The sequence below is a fragment of the Mobula birostris genome, chromosome 11 (assembly GCF_030028105.1).
Source record: "Mobula birostris isolate sMobBir1 chromosome 11, sMobBir1.hap1, whole genome shotgun sequence".
NCBI classification, from domain to species: Eukaryota; Metazoa; Chordata; class Chondrichthyes; order Myliobatiformes; family Myliobatidae; genus Mobula; species Mobula birostris.
The window spans coordinates 20,162,887-20,179,264 of record NC_092380.1 but is presented as its reverse complement, the minus strand read 5'-3'; the positions used below and the strand labels follow the sequence as shown (position 1 = coordinate 20,179,264).

Genomic DNA, 16,378 nt, shown 5'->3' with positions numbered 1-16,378 from the left:
AATGTGTTTAATGGTATAATGGTGCTGATGCTTTGCAATAGTTCAAATAAACTTGAAATGTTTTATTGATGATTTTCATTTGTACTGTGTCCGAGGCTTCTCACTTAAGTGTCCAACAATAATCAGCCAGCATTGACGAATTCCATTTGCCCTGATACCATTTCACCACGTCCACCATGCACCATGCTCGTCACTGACAGTGCCAAGATTTTCAGGGAAGAAGTCTAAATGGGAATGCAGAAAATGAATCTTTAGTAACATGTTGCACTTCATGGTTTTGTGTGCTTGAAGTATGATGTCAACCAGCTGCACATAGTTTGATGCTCAGTAGTTAGACTGAAAATTTTCAGCGATTACCTTGAACGCCTTCTATGCAATTTTCTCCGGTCCCACTAGAAGTTCATGGAATTGCCTGTCATTGTTGACCAGTTTGATATGTAGACCAACAAAAATGCCTTCCTTAATCTTGGCATCAGTTACTCTGACTTGAATTATGAATTGAAATAACAAGTCTATGTGATTATAAAAAAAAAAGATGATTTTCATGATCGGTGGTCGAAAATCCATAAGATACACCCAAAAGTATTCAGGAAGCAAAATCTTTTTTGATGAGTGTAATTAGAACAAGCTCTTGCTACCCTTTACTCAAAGGTGAGTGTAATTGTTTGCCTTTCTAATTGCTTGCTTAACAAACATATTAAATATAAGTGATTTGTGTACAGGTACACCTGGTCTCTATGAACACCGATACCTTTCAGTGGCAAGTGTCTCTCCCCATCTCATTGCTGAAGCTGCTCACTGACATCAAAGTACCTGTGCCACCATATACTACCTTGAGGTTCATTTTCTTGGAGGCATTCACATTGGAGCAAAGAAATTGGATCAATGAAAAACTACACACAAACAAAGACTGACAAACAACCATTGTGCAAAAGAAGGCAAACTATGCAAATAAAAACAATAATAAATGAGTAAATAATACTGAGGACAAGAATTGTAGAGTCCTTGAAAGTTAGCCCTGTCATGGTCCGGTCTGTGAAGTCCGTATTCCGGTTCACGGTCCGATCCATTGACCCTTGCTCCAGGTTTTCCTGTCTACCCTGTTTCTGTTCTTGTTGAGCTCTAATTGAGGCAGCTGATGCTCATTGGGGCTGGCTGCATAAATACCTTCAGAGACCAGGGCGTGGCTGCTGGATTGTTCTTGTCCTTACTCCTTGTATCCCTTCCTCAGCCTTCTGTTTCCTCACCTGAAGCCCTGCCTTGTCTTGCTGGTAACTCTCACCTCGCTTGAAGTTCTCATCTCACCTTGCTTTGCCAGAAGCCTTGCCTTGTCTTGCCGGTAACTCTCACCTCACCTGAAGTCCTTGTCTCGCCTTGCATTGCCTGAAGCCTTGCCTTGTCTTGCTGGTAACTCTCGCCTCGTCTTGCCTGCAGTCTTGTCCTGGAGCCACCCTGTACCTAGCTCCCTTCCTGTCCCTTGCCTCTGCCCAGGTAAGCCAGGCCGTCTTGCCGTTACCCGCGGTCGGTTCTGTCCCTTCCTGTCCCTTGCCTCTGTTGGGTAAGCCAAGCCGTATTGCCGTCACCTACGGTTAGTTCTGTCCCTTCCTGCCCCTTGCCTCTGTTGGGTAAGTCAGGCTGTCTTGCCATTACCTGTGGTTGGTTCTGTCCCTTCCTATTCCTTGCCTCTGTCGGGTAAACCAGGCCGTATTGCCGTTACCTATGGTTGGTTCTGTCCTTTCCTGTCCCTTGCCTCTGTCGGGTGGTGATCCGCGCCCTGCCCAGGAGTACCGCGCCCTGTCCAGGGGGAGCCTCTAGCCTCCGGCCTCCAGCCTCCTGCCAAGCCTCGCCTCAAGTCTCTAACCTCTGGTCTCAAACCTGAAGACTCCAGCCTCCTGCCAAGCCTTGCCTCTAGCCTCTAGCCTCAAGCCTGAAGACTCCAGCCTCCTGCCTCCTGCCAAGCCTCGCCTCGTCTCTAGCCTCTAGCCTCAAGTCTGAAGACTCCAGCCTCCTGCCTCCTGCCAAGCCTCACCTCTAGCCTCTAGCCTCAAGCCTGAAGACTCCAGCCTCCTGCCTCCTGCCAAGCCTCGCCTCGCCTCGTCTTTAGCCTCTAGCCTCAAGCCTGAAGACTCCAGCCTCCTGCCTCCTGCCAAGCCTCACCTCTAGCCTCTTGCCTCAAGCCTGAAGACTCCAGCCTCCTGCCTCCTGCCAAGCCTCGCCTCGCCTCGTCTCTAGCCTCTAGCCTCAAGCCTGAAGACTCCGGCCTCCTGCCGCCTGCCAAGCCTCACCTCTAGTCTCTAGCCTCAAGCCTGAAGACTCCAGCCTCGTCTTGCCTACCAGCCAAGCCTCGTCCTTGCCTAGTTCTGGGGTCCGAGCCAGAGGCAAGACCCAGGTACTGGGTTCTTGTCCAGTCTCTGGCTTGGAGTTCGAGCCCAGGCTCCTAGCTCTCTTGTCCAGTCCTGTTCCGGGTTCCTGGTTTTTGGGTCCATGTCCTTGCCCTCACCCCGTATCCAAGTCCTGTCCCTGGTACTTCAGTGTCTGTGTCTTGCACTTGGGTCCGTTCCCAGCCACCTCCGTATGACAAGCCCATAGGTTGTGGCTGCTGCTTGTGAACATTTGCTGAGTGTTTTTCCTATATTATCCAAGTAACAGCAAGTTAGCTGAACATCTTTTGGTTATTAAAGCACTTGGAACATTCAAACTTTTAACAGAAATTAAAGACTTCTGTTCAGCCAATCTATTCATTCTCTTATAGGAGCCTACATCTGTGGCTTTAGCATACACCAGATTGACTACTTGGCCTGATTCTGTGTTACACACTCCATAAATCCTTCCAATGCCACTCAGAACAGCTTCTCAGCTGCTGATTATTCCATTATCTTTCCCCTATCTGACCTAGAGTGATTCAGGTCAACCAGAGTGGCTGAATTTCAACTGCCTCTTCAGACCAGGGGCATTCATCACCATCATTATGTGCCATATCGTATGACATAGATGATCATGGTCCCACAACCATGATTGTTTGTGCCTTCTTTCTCTACAGAAGTGGTTTGCCATCGCCTTCTGGGCAGTGTCTTTACAAGATGGGTGACCCCAGCCATTATCAGTACTCTTCAGAGATCGTCTGCCTGGTGTCAGTGGTCACATAAGCAGAACTTGAGATATGCACCAGCTGCTCATATGACCATCCAACACCTGGTCCCTAGGCTTCATGTGACCCTGATTGTTGGGGGGGGGGATAAATAGGTGCTACACCTTACCCATGGGTGACCTACAGAAGAGCAGAGGGAAGGAGCACCTTGCACATTCTTTGGTAGGGATGTATCTCCACCTTGCCACCCGCAGGGGCATTAGGGATGGGCAATAAATTCTGGAATTGCCACTGATGTCCACATCCTCCAAATGAAACACAAATCCTTTAGTCCTTCTCTCCCTGTCACTCAACACTGCAGAATCCCAACGTGGTATTCCTAATTATTTTCTTACCAAAACCTCCAACCGTTACCCTTAAACCCAATGTTCTTTTTCCACAATCAATATTTTCTTACCCTAGTCTTCAGACGTCAGCTTATTTAAAAACAAAGCTTGGGGATTTTTTGATGAATAAATGGCGAGAAGGAAGCAGTAAGAAGTTCCTAACCATTACCATCAAATGATTCAATGGTCTAACTTCAACAATAAATTCAACATTGACTAATTAAGCACAAGCAGAAATTGGTGAGTTTTTAAATGTCTGCTTGGATGCTCAAGGTAAAGGGACTTCCTGACTCATAAAACATTTGTTCTGGGACTTGGTGAAAACCCAGCATTTCCTGTCCATCATCTAGCTGTTCTAGATACAACAGCTAAGTCCAAAGGCCTGTTAATGGTTAATCAATTTCACTAACTTACTAAATTTACCACATCGGATAATGATGGCAAACTTCCTTTAAACTTCTAAGTTACCTGACTGTTTTTTTTTCCCCTTACAATCCCACAGCTTCATGAACACTTTTAGTAGTACTGGCTTCAGATTTCCAGATAAGTTATAGAATAATACATTTGAAAGGCCCCCGCTTAATCACACTGGATCCTTGGTCTAGGGGAATTGGCTCTGCAGGATCCTGCCACAGATGTGCACACAGAACTTCCTGAGACAACAGTCTGTAAGTCTGGTTCACACTTTGCTCTAGCAGGTTGTAGACATCCTGTAGGCTAAGTAGCATCTGTGGGAAGAGAAAGGTTAACATTTTTGATCCAAGACCCCTCTGAGATTAAACATTCAGTCTATTTCTCTTTCTGCAGGTACTGCCTCACCTGCTGACTGTCTCTTGTGTTTCATGTGTTTGTGTTGGATTTGGTATTTTCAGTAGCTTGGTTGATCTTCATGGGTACATCACTGTTGGAGCCTTAGCCGTTCCTTGCTGCCCTTCAAAGCAGAGCAGAGGGCATATGTTTGTGCGGGGGTTAGAATGCTATGTAAGATGGATTGTGCATCTGATTCCTATGGATACTGACTTGGGAATCTTCTCCTTAGGCAGTTTCTCTCAAATCCAGGATACCTTGCTTGGGGGGGGGGGTCATTCAGTAATTTAGCATTTAAAAAATCAGACCCTTCGGCCCATTATTTCAGTGCCAACCATCAATTGCCAATCTATACTAATCCCTACTATGCTTTGGCAATTCAAGTGCTTGCCCAGATGTTCCTTAAATGTCATGAGAATCTCTGCTTCCAACACCACTTCAGGCAGTGTGCTCTGTATTTTAACCATCCTCTGGGTGAAAAAACATCCTCCTATTCTTTCAAAACTTCTCACTCCTCACCTTAAGTCTCTGACCTTTGATGTTAAACACCTCTGCCACAGGAAAAAATATTTTGTTGTCTACCCTCTCTATGGCTTTCTTAATGTTGTACTCTTCAATCTGCGATCCATCCCCGCATCCTCTGCTCAAAGGAAAACAAACCCAGCCTATCCAGTCTCCATGTGTATCTCTTCCTGTCGTGCGGTGACCAGTATTGCACAGGATGTTCCAGCTGTAGCCAAAGTAATGTTTTATAAAGTTCAACCAAGACTTTGCTGCTCTTATGTTCTGTGCCACAGCTAAAGAGGGCAAGCACCTCATGTGTCTTCTTCCCCACCTTTTCTACTTGTGCGGCCACCTTCAGGGATCTCTGGACTTGGACATCATGATCCATTTGTTCCTCAATGCATTCATCGTACTGCATGTGTCCTACCCTCATTAGACCAGACAAATTGTATCACCTCACACTTATTAAATTCCATGTGCCATTACTGTGCCTGGCTTACTAGCTGATTAATATCCTTTATAGCTTTTGACTGTTCTCCTCACTATCAACACCACCGTCAATTTCCATGCCAAAGACTCATTGAGCCTTACAGAGTGGAAAAAAGTCCTTTGGCCCAACTCAACCATGCCAACTGTGTTGCCTGATGAGCTAGCCCCATCCGCTAGTGTTTGGCCCATAGACCTCTAAATCTCTTCTTCTTTTGTGCTAATCGCGGCTCACACAGATCATGGAGTTTCATTACTGCCACCTACTGTAATGGAGTATGACAGGAGCCGTCACGGGGATCAGATCCTGCCTCCCAAACCCGTTTTAATTAAAAAGTTCACCAGGGCCCTACATGTCGTAACCATCCCTGCTGCAGGTGCCAGAATATCCTGCAACCTAGGCACCCCAGATCTACCCAATAATTACCTAAGCACCTTCCTACATTCCAATTACTATCTGTGGCACACCATGATCATGTGTTCCACTGTCTCCAGTACCTTACAAAAGTCACACCTCCCGTTCCCATGTTTACCAACAAGTGCCAAAGTAGAGTGCAAACCCTGTGTATCCTAACCTCAATTTTGCCAACCACACATCCTCCCTCCTATTCCTTCCCAAAAGGTGCCTCCCCTGATCTGATGGAACCAAATTATAATACTACCTCCCTGTCTCACTCCTCTCCCACAAATTCTGCCATTTTCTAATCCCTGCCAACCTAATACAAAATTTGACTTTCCTATATTGTCTATAATGTCTACTTCTGTCTTAGTAAGTGCTTCTTTGCCATAAGAGCTGCCCTTTCATTACCTGATACACCCACTTGTGCTGATACCCAACAAAAATGTACATGTATTCCTGCAGTCTCCAGAACATATAAATTGCAGTACGCACACTTCCATCAACAGATCAGGTGTCCTTGAGTGCTTTGTTTCCAAATTCTGCAGTCGCGAGGCAGAACCTGAGAAGATCATGCCTCTTTTTGGCTGCCCCTCCCAGCCTCATCTGCAAACTTACTAATTATCCACGCAGCTTCCACCAGTACACCTGCTCGTTAATGCAAATATCTAATCAGCCAATCATGTGGCAGCAACTCAATGCATAAAACACACAGACATGGTCAAGAGGTTCAGTTGTTGCTCAGACCAAACATTAAAATGAGGAAGAACTTTAGTCCAAGTGACTTTGACCGTGGGTGGAATGATTGGCGGTGCCAGATGAGGTGGTTTGAGTATTTCTGAAATCCCGGGATCTCCTGGGATTTACATGCACCGCAGTCTGTAGAATTTACAGTTTGTGGGGAAAAACAGAAAGGGAAATCCAGTGAACAGCAGTTCTGTGGGCAAGAATGCTTTGTTAATGAGAGCACGTGTGAACACATGACCAAGTGGTTAAGGCATTGGACTAGCGATCTGAAGGTCGTGAGTTCGAGCCCCAGCCGAGGGAACGTGTGGTGTCCTTGAGCAAGGCACTTAATCACACATTGCTCTGCGACGACGCTGGTGCCAAGCTGTATGGGTCCTAATGCCATTCCCTTGGACAACATTGGTGTCGTGGAGAGGGGAGACTTGCAGCATGGGCAACTGCCGGTCTTCCGTAAAAACCTTGCCCAGGCCTGCGCCCTGGAGAGTGAAGACTTTCTAGGCGCAGATCCATGGTCTCGCAAGACTAACGGATGCCTTAATAATAATAATGAGAACAGTCAGATGGGAATAGTCAGACTGGTTCAAGCTGACAGGAAGGCGACAGCAACTCAAAAAAAAACCCACACGTTACAAGAGTGCTGTGCAGAAGAGCATCTCTGAATGCACAGCACTTCAGAACTTGCAGTGGATGGGCTCCAGCTGCAGAAGACCACGAACGTGCCTTCAGTGGCCACAGGAGGTTCGTAATAAAGTGGCCCTTCAGTGTCTCTCCCACATTTACAGGGACATTGTTTGACAAAGTCCTGTGTAGCTCCCAGATTTCCAATCACAAAAACAACCCTCCACCAGCCCAACTTAGTTCAGTTTGCCAACTTGTCTTGGATCCCTGGGCTGTCAGGTGAGTGATGAATCCAAGACGCGAAACACAGGGCGAGAGGGCGACAGTCTTTATGAACTAGTACACTCGCTTCTGCTAACGCTGCGCTCCCAGTTCCCAATACCACTCCAAATTTTGGTTCTCCACCTTGTGTGGCAGAGATACCCAGAGCCCAGAAAAACTTGTCCGTTGCAAGCAATGAATTTTTAAAAAATTGTTTTATACATTTTCATTTTGACGTTGTCGAAAGTAGATTTTACGCTTAACTGATTGGTTTGATCTAAGTCTAGCGAGTTTGAAGGGTAGCTGAAGCGAGACTTCTCCGTGCCAGTTCTCCTCTCCCACTCTGTTCTTTTTGAAAGGTGAATCCTCTGACACACCATCCAGGGGTTTGGCCGTCCTGCGGTATTTTGTATTCTTACCCGGAAGACAGGTGAGATATTATCTCTCATTATCATCCAGTTTTAAATGTCACGCTGTTGGCATCTTCCTCCACCTCCTCCTCCTCCTCCTCACGTGGCGCCTTTCCCCCCAGGGAAGACAGGCGCGCATTTGGCTCGGTGGACCCGCGGCGGGGAGTTGGCCGTTGCAGCCGAGCGAGCGGCCGCAGGAAAAGAAGAAATGAAAAAAAATCCGAAGTACGTGTCGGAAGTTTTGCGGCCGTGCCTGTGTTTCTTCCAGTGTTCCGCCTGAAGAAAGTTTTGAAAATTTCTCAATACTTTCGATTGGCAATTTCACTCCAGGAGGATCAGTTTCGGTCGTCAGACCCAAGAGTGAAACTGACGATCCAAGTACAAAGATATAAACATATAATCCTTTTCTTTTCCATCTGATTCAGAAGTCTAACTTAAAAATAATTGTGATTCTGCACTGAAATCGTACTGGACGTCGTCCGCGCCGATGGATCCGGGGGTCAGGCGAGCAGTAAGGTATGTATGCACGGTCTGATTTGCTGTGAGTATTGGCTACGGACGGGAATTTTAAATCCCCGCGGTTTACCCGAAGGCTGAAGTAAAATGGAGGGGGAGGCGAGTGAAGAGAAACATTTCCGAGTTCGTTGCATGGCCCGACTGCACGGGAGCCGGGGTCTCAACGCAAAGATGGACGACGACCGGCTGGTTGGAGTCCCCGCTGACACCAGGGCTGGTAGCGCGGAACCTCCTTCCTTCACCTAGAATGGTTAGCGTCCTTTGCTCAGGGACCTTGAAGCATTCAATTGCACAAGTGACAAGCCGCGGAGAGGGAACTGTACCTGGTTGTACAGCGCTCCACTGCGCGCCGCTAAACCCTCAGAAGCATCACCTATACACTTTGTACAAGGGCTGCTTATATTTTCAGTGTGTGAAGGTCTTTAACATTTCCTCGCTTTTAATTTACAATTTATTAGTTGATCAGCTGAGTCATTTATCTGGTACTATGCGATATTGATGAGGCAGGACTGTCCCGATATAGCGATTGTAGAGGTTGTGGGGACAAGTGATTCCCTTCTTCTGAACCCATTGTTTCCTTGGCTATATGTCAGCCATTCCTTGAAATTTTGCACTTGGGTTGATAATTTTATAGAAAGACATCTGGATGGCAAGGTAGTGTAGTGGTTAGCATGACTCTTTACATTCAGCAACATGCTGCTGTCTGTAAGGAGTTTGTTAGTTCTCCCTGTGATGGGGTGGGTTTTCTCTGGTTTCCTCCCACAGTCCAAAGACCTACCAGCTGGTAAGCTAATTGGTCATTGTAAATTGTCCCATGGTTTGGCTAGGCAATTGCTGGGCGTATTCCACACTGTATCTCTAAATTTAAAAATCTGCAAAGATTTGCTTGAGTTGAACACAGGTATCAACAGAATGCATAGTTCAGTTGTGGATGAGTGTCTGAGAATATTTATCTTGAGACAAAACTATGAAGTGCTGTTTAAAAAGCCAATAAGTTCAGTAATGTTTGGTAAGGACCGAAGTTGGTCTTTAGATGGTCTGGTTTCTTGTAACTCAGACACACAGACGTGTGGTTGAATATTTACCTCTTGAAATGACTGAACAAGGGATGAGATATCAGCCCAGCCTGCAATGCCAATACCTCAAGCTAACGATGAGAATTTTTGATGAAGTCGCGGAGAGGATGATGCTGAGGTGGTATACATGATTCTCAAGCTGCTCAAATACAGCAAAAAGAAAGGGAGACCAGAATCCAGGAACATGTGCAACATGAACCTCAAGGTACGCCAAAATGAGTCTAAATGTGTGAATAGATAGTGGAAATGGGATTGTTCTCTTTGGACTAGAGGCAAAGAGATCTTATTTAAAACCACAGAGGGTATAGATAGAGAAGTAAGGAAGAAATTGGCAGCAATATTGAAAATCAGTGGGACATGGAATGAGAGTGAATAGAAAAGGACCAAAACCTGCATAAGGAGAAGCCTTCATCACACAGTGAATGTCTAGGGTCTTGGGAGAACTGCACAGGAGATGGACTGTGTTTTCAAATAGGAGCTGAATAATGTCTGGAAGGATTGAATCTGGAAAGTTATAGGGAGAGAGTTGGGGAACAAATGAGATTGCTTCCACAAAGAACCAGCCTCGACTCGGTGTCTTGTGCTGTAACCATCCTATAATTGTGTGAGGAAATAAAAGACAAATGGACGGAAAGGTCATAAGGAAATAGAGCTGAAGGAGACCGTCTAGCTTTTTGAGTCTGCTCTGCAATTAATTAAAAACATGGCTGATCCTCCATCTCAGCACCATTTTCCTGCACTACGCCCATATCCCTTCAATCCCTTAATGTACAGAAATTTATTCACCTCCGTTTGGAATGAACTCAGTGACTGAGCTCCCACAGCCTCCTGAGCAAGTAAACTTCAAAGATTCACCAATCTCAACGTGAAGAGGTTCTTCCTCATCTCAGTCCGAAGTGGTCCACCCTTTTCAGTTTATACTCAGTGGACACTTTTATTAGGCACCTCTTCAACCTGATAAAGTGGCCACAGGGTGTATGTTCATGGTCTTCTGCTGCTGTAGCCCACCCACTTCGAGGGTTAATGGGTTGTGCTATCAGAGGTGGTCTTATGCACATCACTGTTGTAACATGTCACCTTCCTATCAGCTTGAACTAGTCTGGCCATTCTCTTCTGACCTCTCTCATTAACAAGGCACTTTCATCTACAGAACTGCCACTCACTTGACGCTGTTTTGTTTTTTTTGTACTCTATCCTCTGAGTCTAGAGACTGTTGTGCATGAAAGTCTTCGGAGATCAGCAGTTTCTAAGATACTCAAACCACCCCGATCTGGTGCCAACAACTATTCCACAATCAAAGTCACTTAGATCAAATTTCTTCCCCATTCTGATGTTTGGTCTGGGTAACAACTGAAACTCTTGACCAGGTCTGCGTGCTTTTTATGCACTGAGTTGCATGAACGAGTAGGTGTACAGATATACCTAACAAAGTGTATGTTAAATGGTTGAAATTCCCTTTTGCTGACTGATCTGTCAATAAGTTTGTCAAACAGTAACATAGAATGCATTTACATTTCCAATATGACACAACATGTATCAGATAGAGGAAAGGCCCTGAGGCAGTTATGTTGTGCGGTGAGTTGTTTTGGCCTGCAACTTTAGTGGAATGGGACCAAATTCAATTGTTAAGTACAAAAGGGAAATGACTGATATTGAAAAATGGAGAAAACTCCAGAATTCTCAGGAAAGGTCGGGAGACTAATTGCACTCAATTCTCATTGTTTGAAGCATTAGCACAAAGAGTTCAGGAATGAAATGTCTTTTTCAAAAATTAACACAGGTAGTGTGCTGATTGGGACTGGAAGTCAAATAAGCTAAATTGTAAACTTAGGCAAACAAAACAAGGCCTGTCTGAGATTAATAAGGGAAAGGGTGGTTGAGAGTCATGTCAGTTTTGTAGGCAAGGTGGTGGGTAGGGAGACAAACAGTCAGTCATGGAACAATGCTGAGGTTACAAAAATCAATGATGTTAGTTAGGAAGGAAGCGGACAGTACTGAGAATGTACAATGGGATGAGGCTGCTGCACAGGATCGAAGTAAGTTGCAGAAACTTGTAAAATTAGTCAGCTTCATCATGAGTACCAGCCTTGATAGTATCCAAAACATCAAAAAGGGGTTAACCTATGAGGAGAGTTTGGGTTGCCTGGGACTATACTCTCTGGAGTTCAGAAGAATGAGAGGGGATCTTATAGAAACATACAAAATTTTGGAAAGGATAGATAAGATAGGAGGAGAAGAAGAAGAATAGCTCTTAACTCGGCAGTGGAGTTATTGGGGCACCGTCTTTTTGACGGTATTTCTGTAGCAAGCTATTCTTGTTTTTACGAGGTCGAGTTGCGAGGTCGAGTTGCTAGCTCGACACTCAATCCGACTTGGATTCGATCTCGGGAACCTTCGCTCCGGAGTCCGGTGCTGATTTTATTGCGCCACCAAGCGGGACAAGATAGAAGTAGGAAAGCTGTTTCCATTGGTAGGTGAGACTAGAACTAGGGGACATTGCCTCAAGATTCAGGGGAGAAGAATTAGGACGGAGATGAGGTGAATCTGTGGAATTCTCTGCCCAGGGAAGCAGTTGAGGCTTCCTCACTAAATATATTTAAGAAACAGCTATATAATTTTTTTACGTAGTAAGGGAATTAAAGGTTATGGGGAAAAGGCAGGTAGATGGAGCTGAGTTTATGGACAGATCAGCCATGATCTTATTGAATGGCAGGGCAGGCTGGATGGGCCGGATGGCCTACTCCTGCTCATACTTCTTATGTTCTTATTATCTTCAAGGAATGGTGCCTCAGGAAGGTGGCGTCCATCATTAAGGACCCCCACCACCCAGGACATGCCCTCTGCTCATTGTTACCATCAGGAAGGAGGTGCAGAAGCCTGAAGGCACAGTCAGTGATTCAGGAACAGCTTTTTCCCCTCTGCCATCCGATTTCTGAATGGCCAATGAACCCATGAACACGACCTCACTTTTTTTATTTGTGTATGCACTATCCATTTTAACTTAACTATTTAATATATGTACAAACATCGTGCAGTAATTCAGTTTTTTTTCTTGTATTTGTCATGTATTACATTGCACACAAAGAGAGCAAGTTTCACAATGTATGCTGGTGATATTAAACCTGATTCTAATTCTGAAAGATAAAGACCAGCCAAAACCAAATTGGGATTCCCAAATCACTTGAGTGATGGTGTTAGGAAGGGCCATTTCTCAGATGCTGACTCTGGGTAGTCCTGGGTAGTCAATGTGTCCTATCAATCAGAACACTACTCTTCCAGTTCACTCTGGTCCTGGGTAGTCAGTGTGTCCAATCACTCCTTTGCTAAAGAAACAGCTACTTTTCATTTCCAGTCTTTTTCGTTTATAATTCAGGATTCCAATATTTGAAGATTCCTCATTAGCTATTATTAAATTTTACTAATCTAAATATCTTGCTCATACTTCTGTTACATAATAAAGTTAAAAGTCAAGTTTAGATAAGTGCATGTATAGACAAGTGTAATGAAGACCTTGCAGCAACATCACAGGAACATAGCATCAGAAATGTAGCATTCTCAGGATAAGCATAAATTAAACATAAAGTAATACAATTTTTTACAAAAAAACATAATTAGAACAAAAAAGACTTTTTCTTTAAAGTAAAAACAGAGGATTGTAGCTATATGAAAATTATTTATAACTCCAACAGAGAATTTAAATGCTTCCAGAATTGGTTTAATGTCACCAGCATGTGTCATGAAATTTGTTGACTTTGCAATAGCAGTGTAATGCAATACATAATAATAGAGGAAAAAACTGAGTTATGGTAAGTGTGTTTATGTGTTTATGTATATTAAACGGTTAAATTAAGTAAGTAGTGCAAAAATAGAAATAAAAAAGCAGGGAGGTCGAGTTCATGTCCATTCAGAAATTGGATGACAGGGGAAGAAGCTGTCCCTGAATCATTGAATGTATGCCTTCACACTTTCTGGTGGTAGCAAGGAGAACAAGGCGTGACCTGGGTGATAAGGGTCCTTAGTGATGGATGCCATCTTTTTGAGGCATTGCTCCTTGAAGATCCTGGATACTACAGATACTCATGACAGAGCTGACTAAGCTTACAACTCTCTGCAGCTTACTTCGATCCTGTGCCCCCCGCCCCCTCCATACCGGATGGTGATGCAGCCAGTCAGAATGCTCTCCACAGTACATTTGTAGAAACCTTTTACTCTGAGAGAGGTTGGAATCTGGAATCCACATACAATAAATGAGATGAATAGCATTCAAAGGAAGAAAGGTGAATGTGAGAGAAATAATTGGACACATAGATCACTTGATTGGCTGAAGTTTGGAAGTCTTTCGTACTTTGATTTAGTTTGATGCCTGACTGATTAATTTCATAGAGGGGAGTCCACTCTAGTACCTCCTACCTGTCCTGCAAACAGCAGAATCTTAACCAGTTGGGCTTGAAGAGTGTGGTTCTATAGCATAATTATTATGTAATATTTTGTCTCCCTTGACTAAACAATTTCCATTAAAATGCATTTATAAGAATATGAGTTGGTTGCCAAATGCATAGTGATAAATCACAGGAGTAGGGGAATACATCAAGGTGTCATGCACAGAAAAGGGAAAATGTTGAAGTACTCCGGAGGTCAGGCAGTTAACTAAACATAGGCTTGGAAGTTCCCTGGACTTTATGAGTCGGCACTGTATCAGGGAACACTCACCTATGACTCAGCACTGTGCCATGGAACAGTCACCCTATGACTCAGCACTGTGCGAGATAACACAGTCACTTGTGGTTAGGGTTTAAACATACAAGCATGGGAATTAGGAACAGTAGGCTACCTGGTCTCTTAAGCTTGCTCTACATTCAGCGAGACCATAGCTGATCCAACCGTGACACCTCTGTGTTCCCATCGATCCATGGTGACCTATGTTTATCAAAATGTATTTAACTCTGACTTAAGAATATTTAAAGATTCCATGTCCAGCACTCTTCACAAACAAAAAAAAGTTTGATGTACTCATGACCAGTTCAGGGTGGTGTGGGTGGGGGGGTGGAAATCACAAAATCTTTCTTAACCTAGCTCTAGATTCTCCCAGAAACATCTTCTCTGCATTCACTATCAAGATCAGTGATAATTACATGCCCTGCCTGTCCAATCTTACTTCAAAACAATTCCAGCCACAATGTGCTAAATACACTCTGAATTTCTTCTAACGTTTACATCTTTAAGTAAGGAAAGTAGCGCTGAAAATTCTCATCTGGATGTGCTCTCGCCAGCATCCTGATTAACTGGAGCGTAACCTCCCTATTCAAATGTTCAGCTCCTCTCCCAATAAGCAGAGCACTCTGTTAGTCTGCCTAATTGCTGGCTGTATCTATCCAACAGCCTTTTGTGAATCAGACCCTTTCACACACTCTGCGTCTCAGAGCTCTGCAGTTTCTCATTGTTTACATAGCCCAGTCAAACATGAAAACCAAAACTTTTCAAAGTTCAAAGTACATTTATTATCAAAGTATTCCTCTCCTTACAGGCGGCCAAAAAACAAACTCTAAAGGAACCCATTAAAAAAAAATCAAAACATCCCATGTGCAGAGAGAGAGAGATATAAACAAATCGTGCAAACAATAAAAGTAAGCAGAAAGCATTCAGAGCTGGAGTTTTACAAAGGATGTGAAGCCAGGCATCACTGCAGTTGGAGTAGGCCACATCCCAATTCATCATAGGGCCAAGGGAATGTCACGGGACCGCAAATGCAAAGCCAGACATCACTGTAGTCAGAATAGGCCGCAGCCTCAGTTCATCATAGGGCTGAGGGAATGTCACAGGACCGCAGACGCAAGTTTCCACAGGGTAGACTTATTCAGAAAGTCAGAAGGCATGGGATCCAGGGAAGTTTGGCCAGGTGGATTCAGAATTGGCTTGCCTGCAGAAGGCTGAGGGTCATGGTGGAGGAAGTACATTCAGATTGGAGGATTGTGACTAGTGGTGTCCCACAAGGATCTGTTCTGGGACCTCTACTTTTCGTGATTTTTATTAACAACCTGGATGTGGGGTTGGAAGGGTGGGTTGGCAAGTTTGCAGATGACACAAAGGTTGGTGGTGTTGTAGATAGTGTACAAGATTGTCAAAGATTGCAGAGAGACATTGATAGGATGCAGAAGTGGGCTGAGAAGTGGCAGATGGAGTTCAACCTGGAGAAGAGTGACGTGGTACACTTTGGAAGGACAAACTCCAAGGCAGAGTACAAAGTAAATGGCAGGATACTTGGTAGTGTGGAGGAGCAGAGGGATCTCGGGGTACATGTCCACAGATCCATGAAAGTTGCCTCACAGGTGGATAGGGTAGTTAAGAAAGCTTATGGGGTGTTAGCTTTCATAAGTCGAGGGATAGAGTTTAAGAGTCGTGATGTAATGATGCAGCTCTATAAAACTCTGGTTAGGCCACACTTGGAGTATTGTGTCCAGTTCTGGTCGCCTCACTATAGGAAGGATGTGGAAGCATTGGAAAGGGTACAGAGGAGATTTACCAGGATGCTGCCTGGTTTAGAGAGTATGCATTATGATCAGAGATTAAGGGAGCTTGGGCTTTACTCTTTGGAGAGAAGGAGGATGAGAGGAGACATGATAGAGGTGTACAAAATAATAAGAGGAATTGATAGAGTGGATAGCCAGCACCTCTTCCCCAGGGCACCACTGCTCAATACAAGAGGACATGGCTTTAAGGTAAGGGGTGGGAAGTTCAAGGGGGATACTAGAGGAAGGTTTTTACTCAGAGAGTGGTTGGTGTGTGGAATGCACTGCCTGAGTCAGTGGTGGAGGCAGATACACTCGTGAAGTTTAAGAGACTACTAGACAGGTATATGGAGGAATTTAAGGTGGAGGCTTGTATGGGAGGCAGGGTTTGAGGGTCGGCACAACATTGTGGGCCGAAGGGCCTGTACTGTGCTGTGCTATTCTATGTTCTATATTCTAAAGCCAGGCGTCACTGTAGTCAGAGTAGGCCGCAGCCTCAGTTCAGCGCAGAGCTGAGTAAGCTTCGCCGAGCAGCGGGCAGAACGAGGCAGAAACGGCCCATCCCAACACCCTGAC

General features: G+C 44.7%; 1 protein-coding gene across 8 annotated transcripts in view; it reads left to right on the top strand.

The window, feature by feature from the left end:
* The first annotated feature begins 7,647 nt into the window (after nucleotides 1-7,647).
* Nucleotides 7,648-16,378, top strand: part of LOC140204913 (ICOS ligand-like) — a 61,957-nt gene continuing 53,226 nt past the window's right edge. For 6 of the 8 annotated variants that reach the window (XM_072271859.1, XM_072271861.1, XM_072271860.1 and 3 more), the window contains exon 1: nucleotides 7,936-8,220. Coding sequence is in view for 7 of the 8 variants with exons in the window: in XM_072271861.1 (XP_072127962.1) it covers nucleotides 8,192-8,220 (29 nt within the window). In the remaining variant the exon portion in view is untranslated. The other 2 variants (XM_072271855.1, XM_072271854.1) reach the window with 2 other exon arrangements.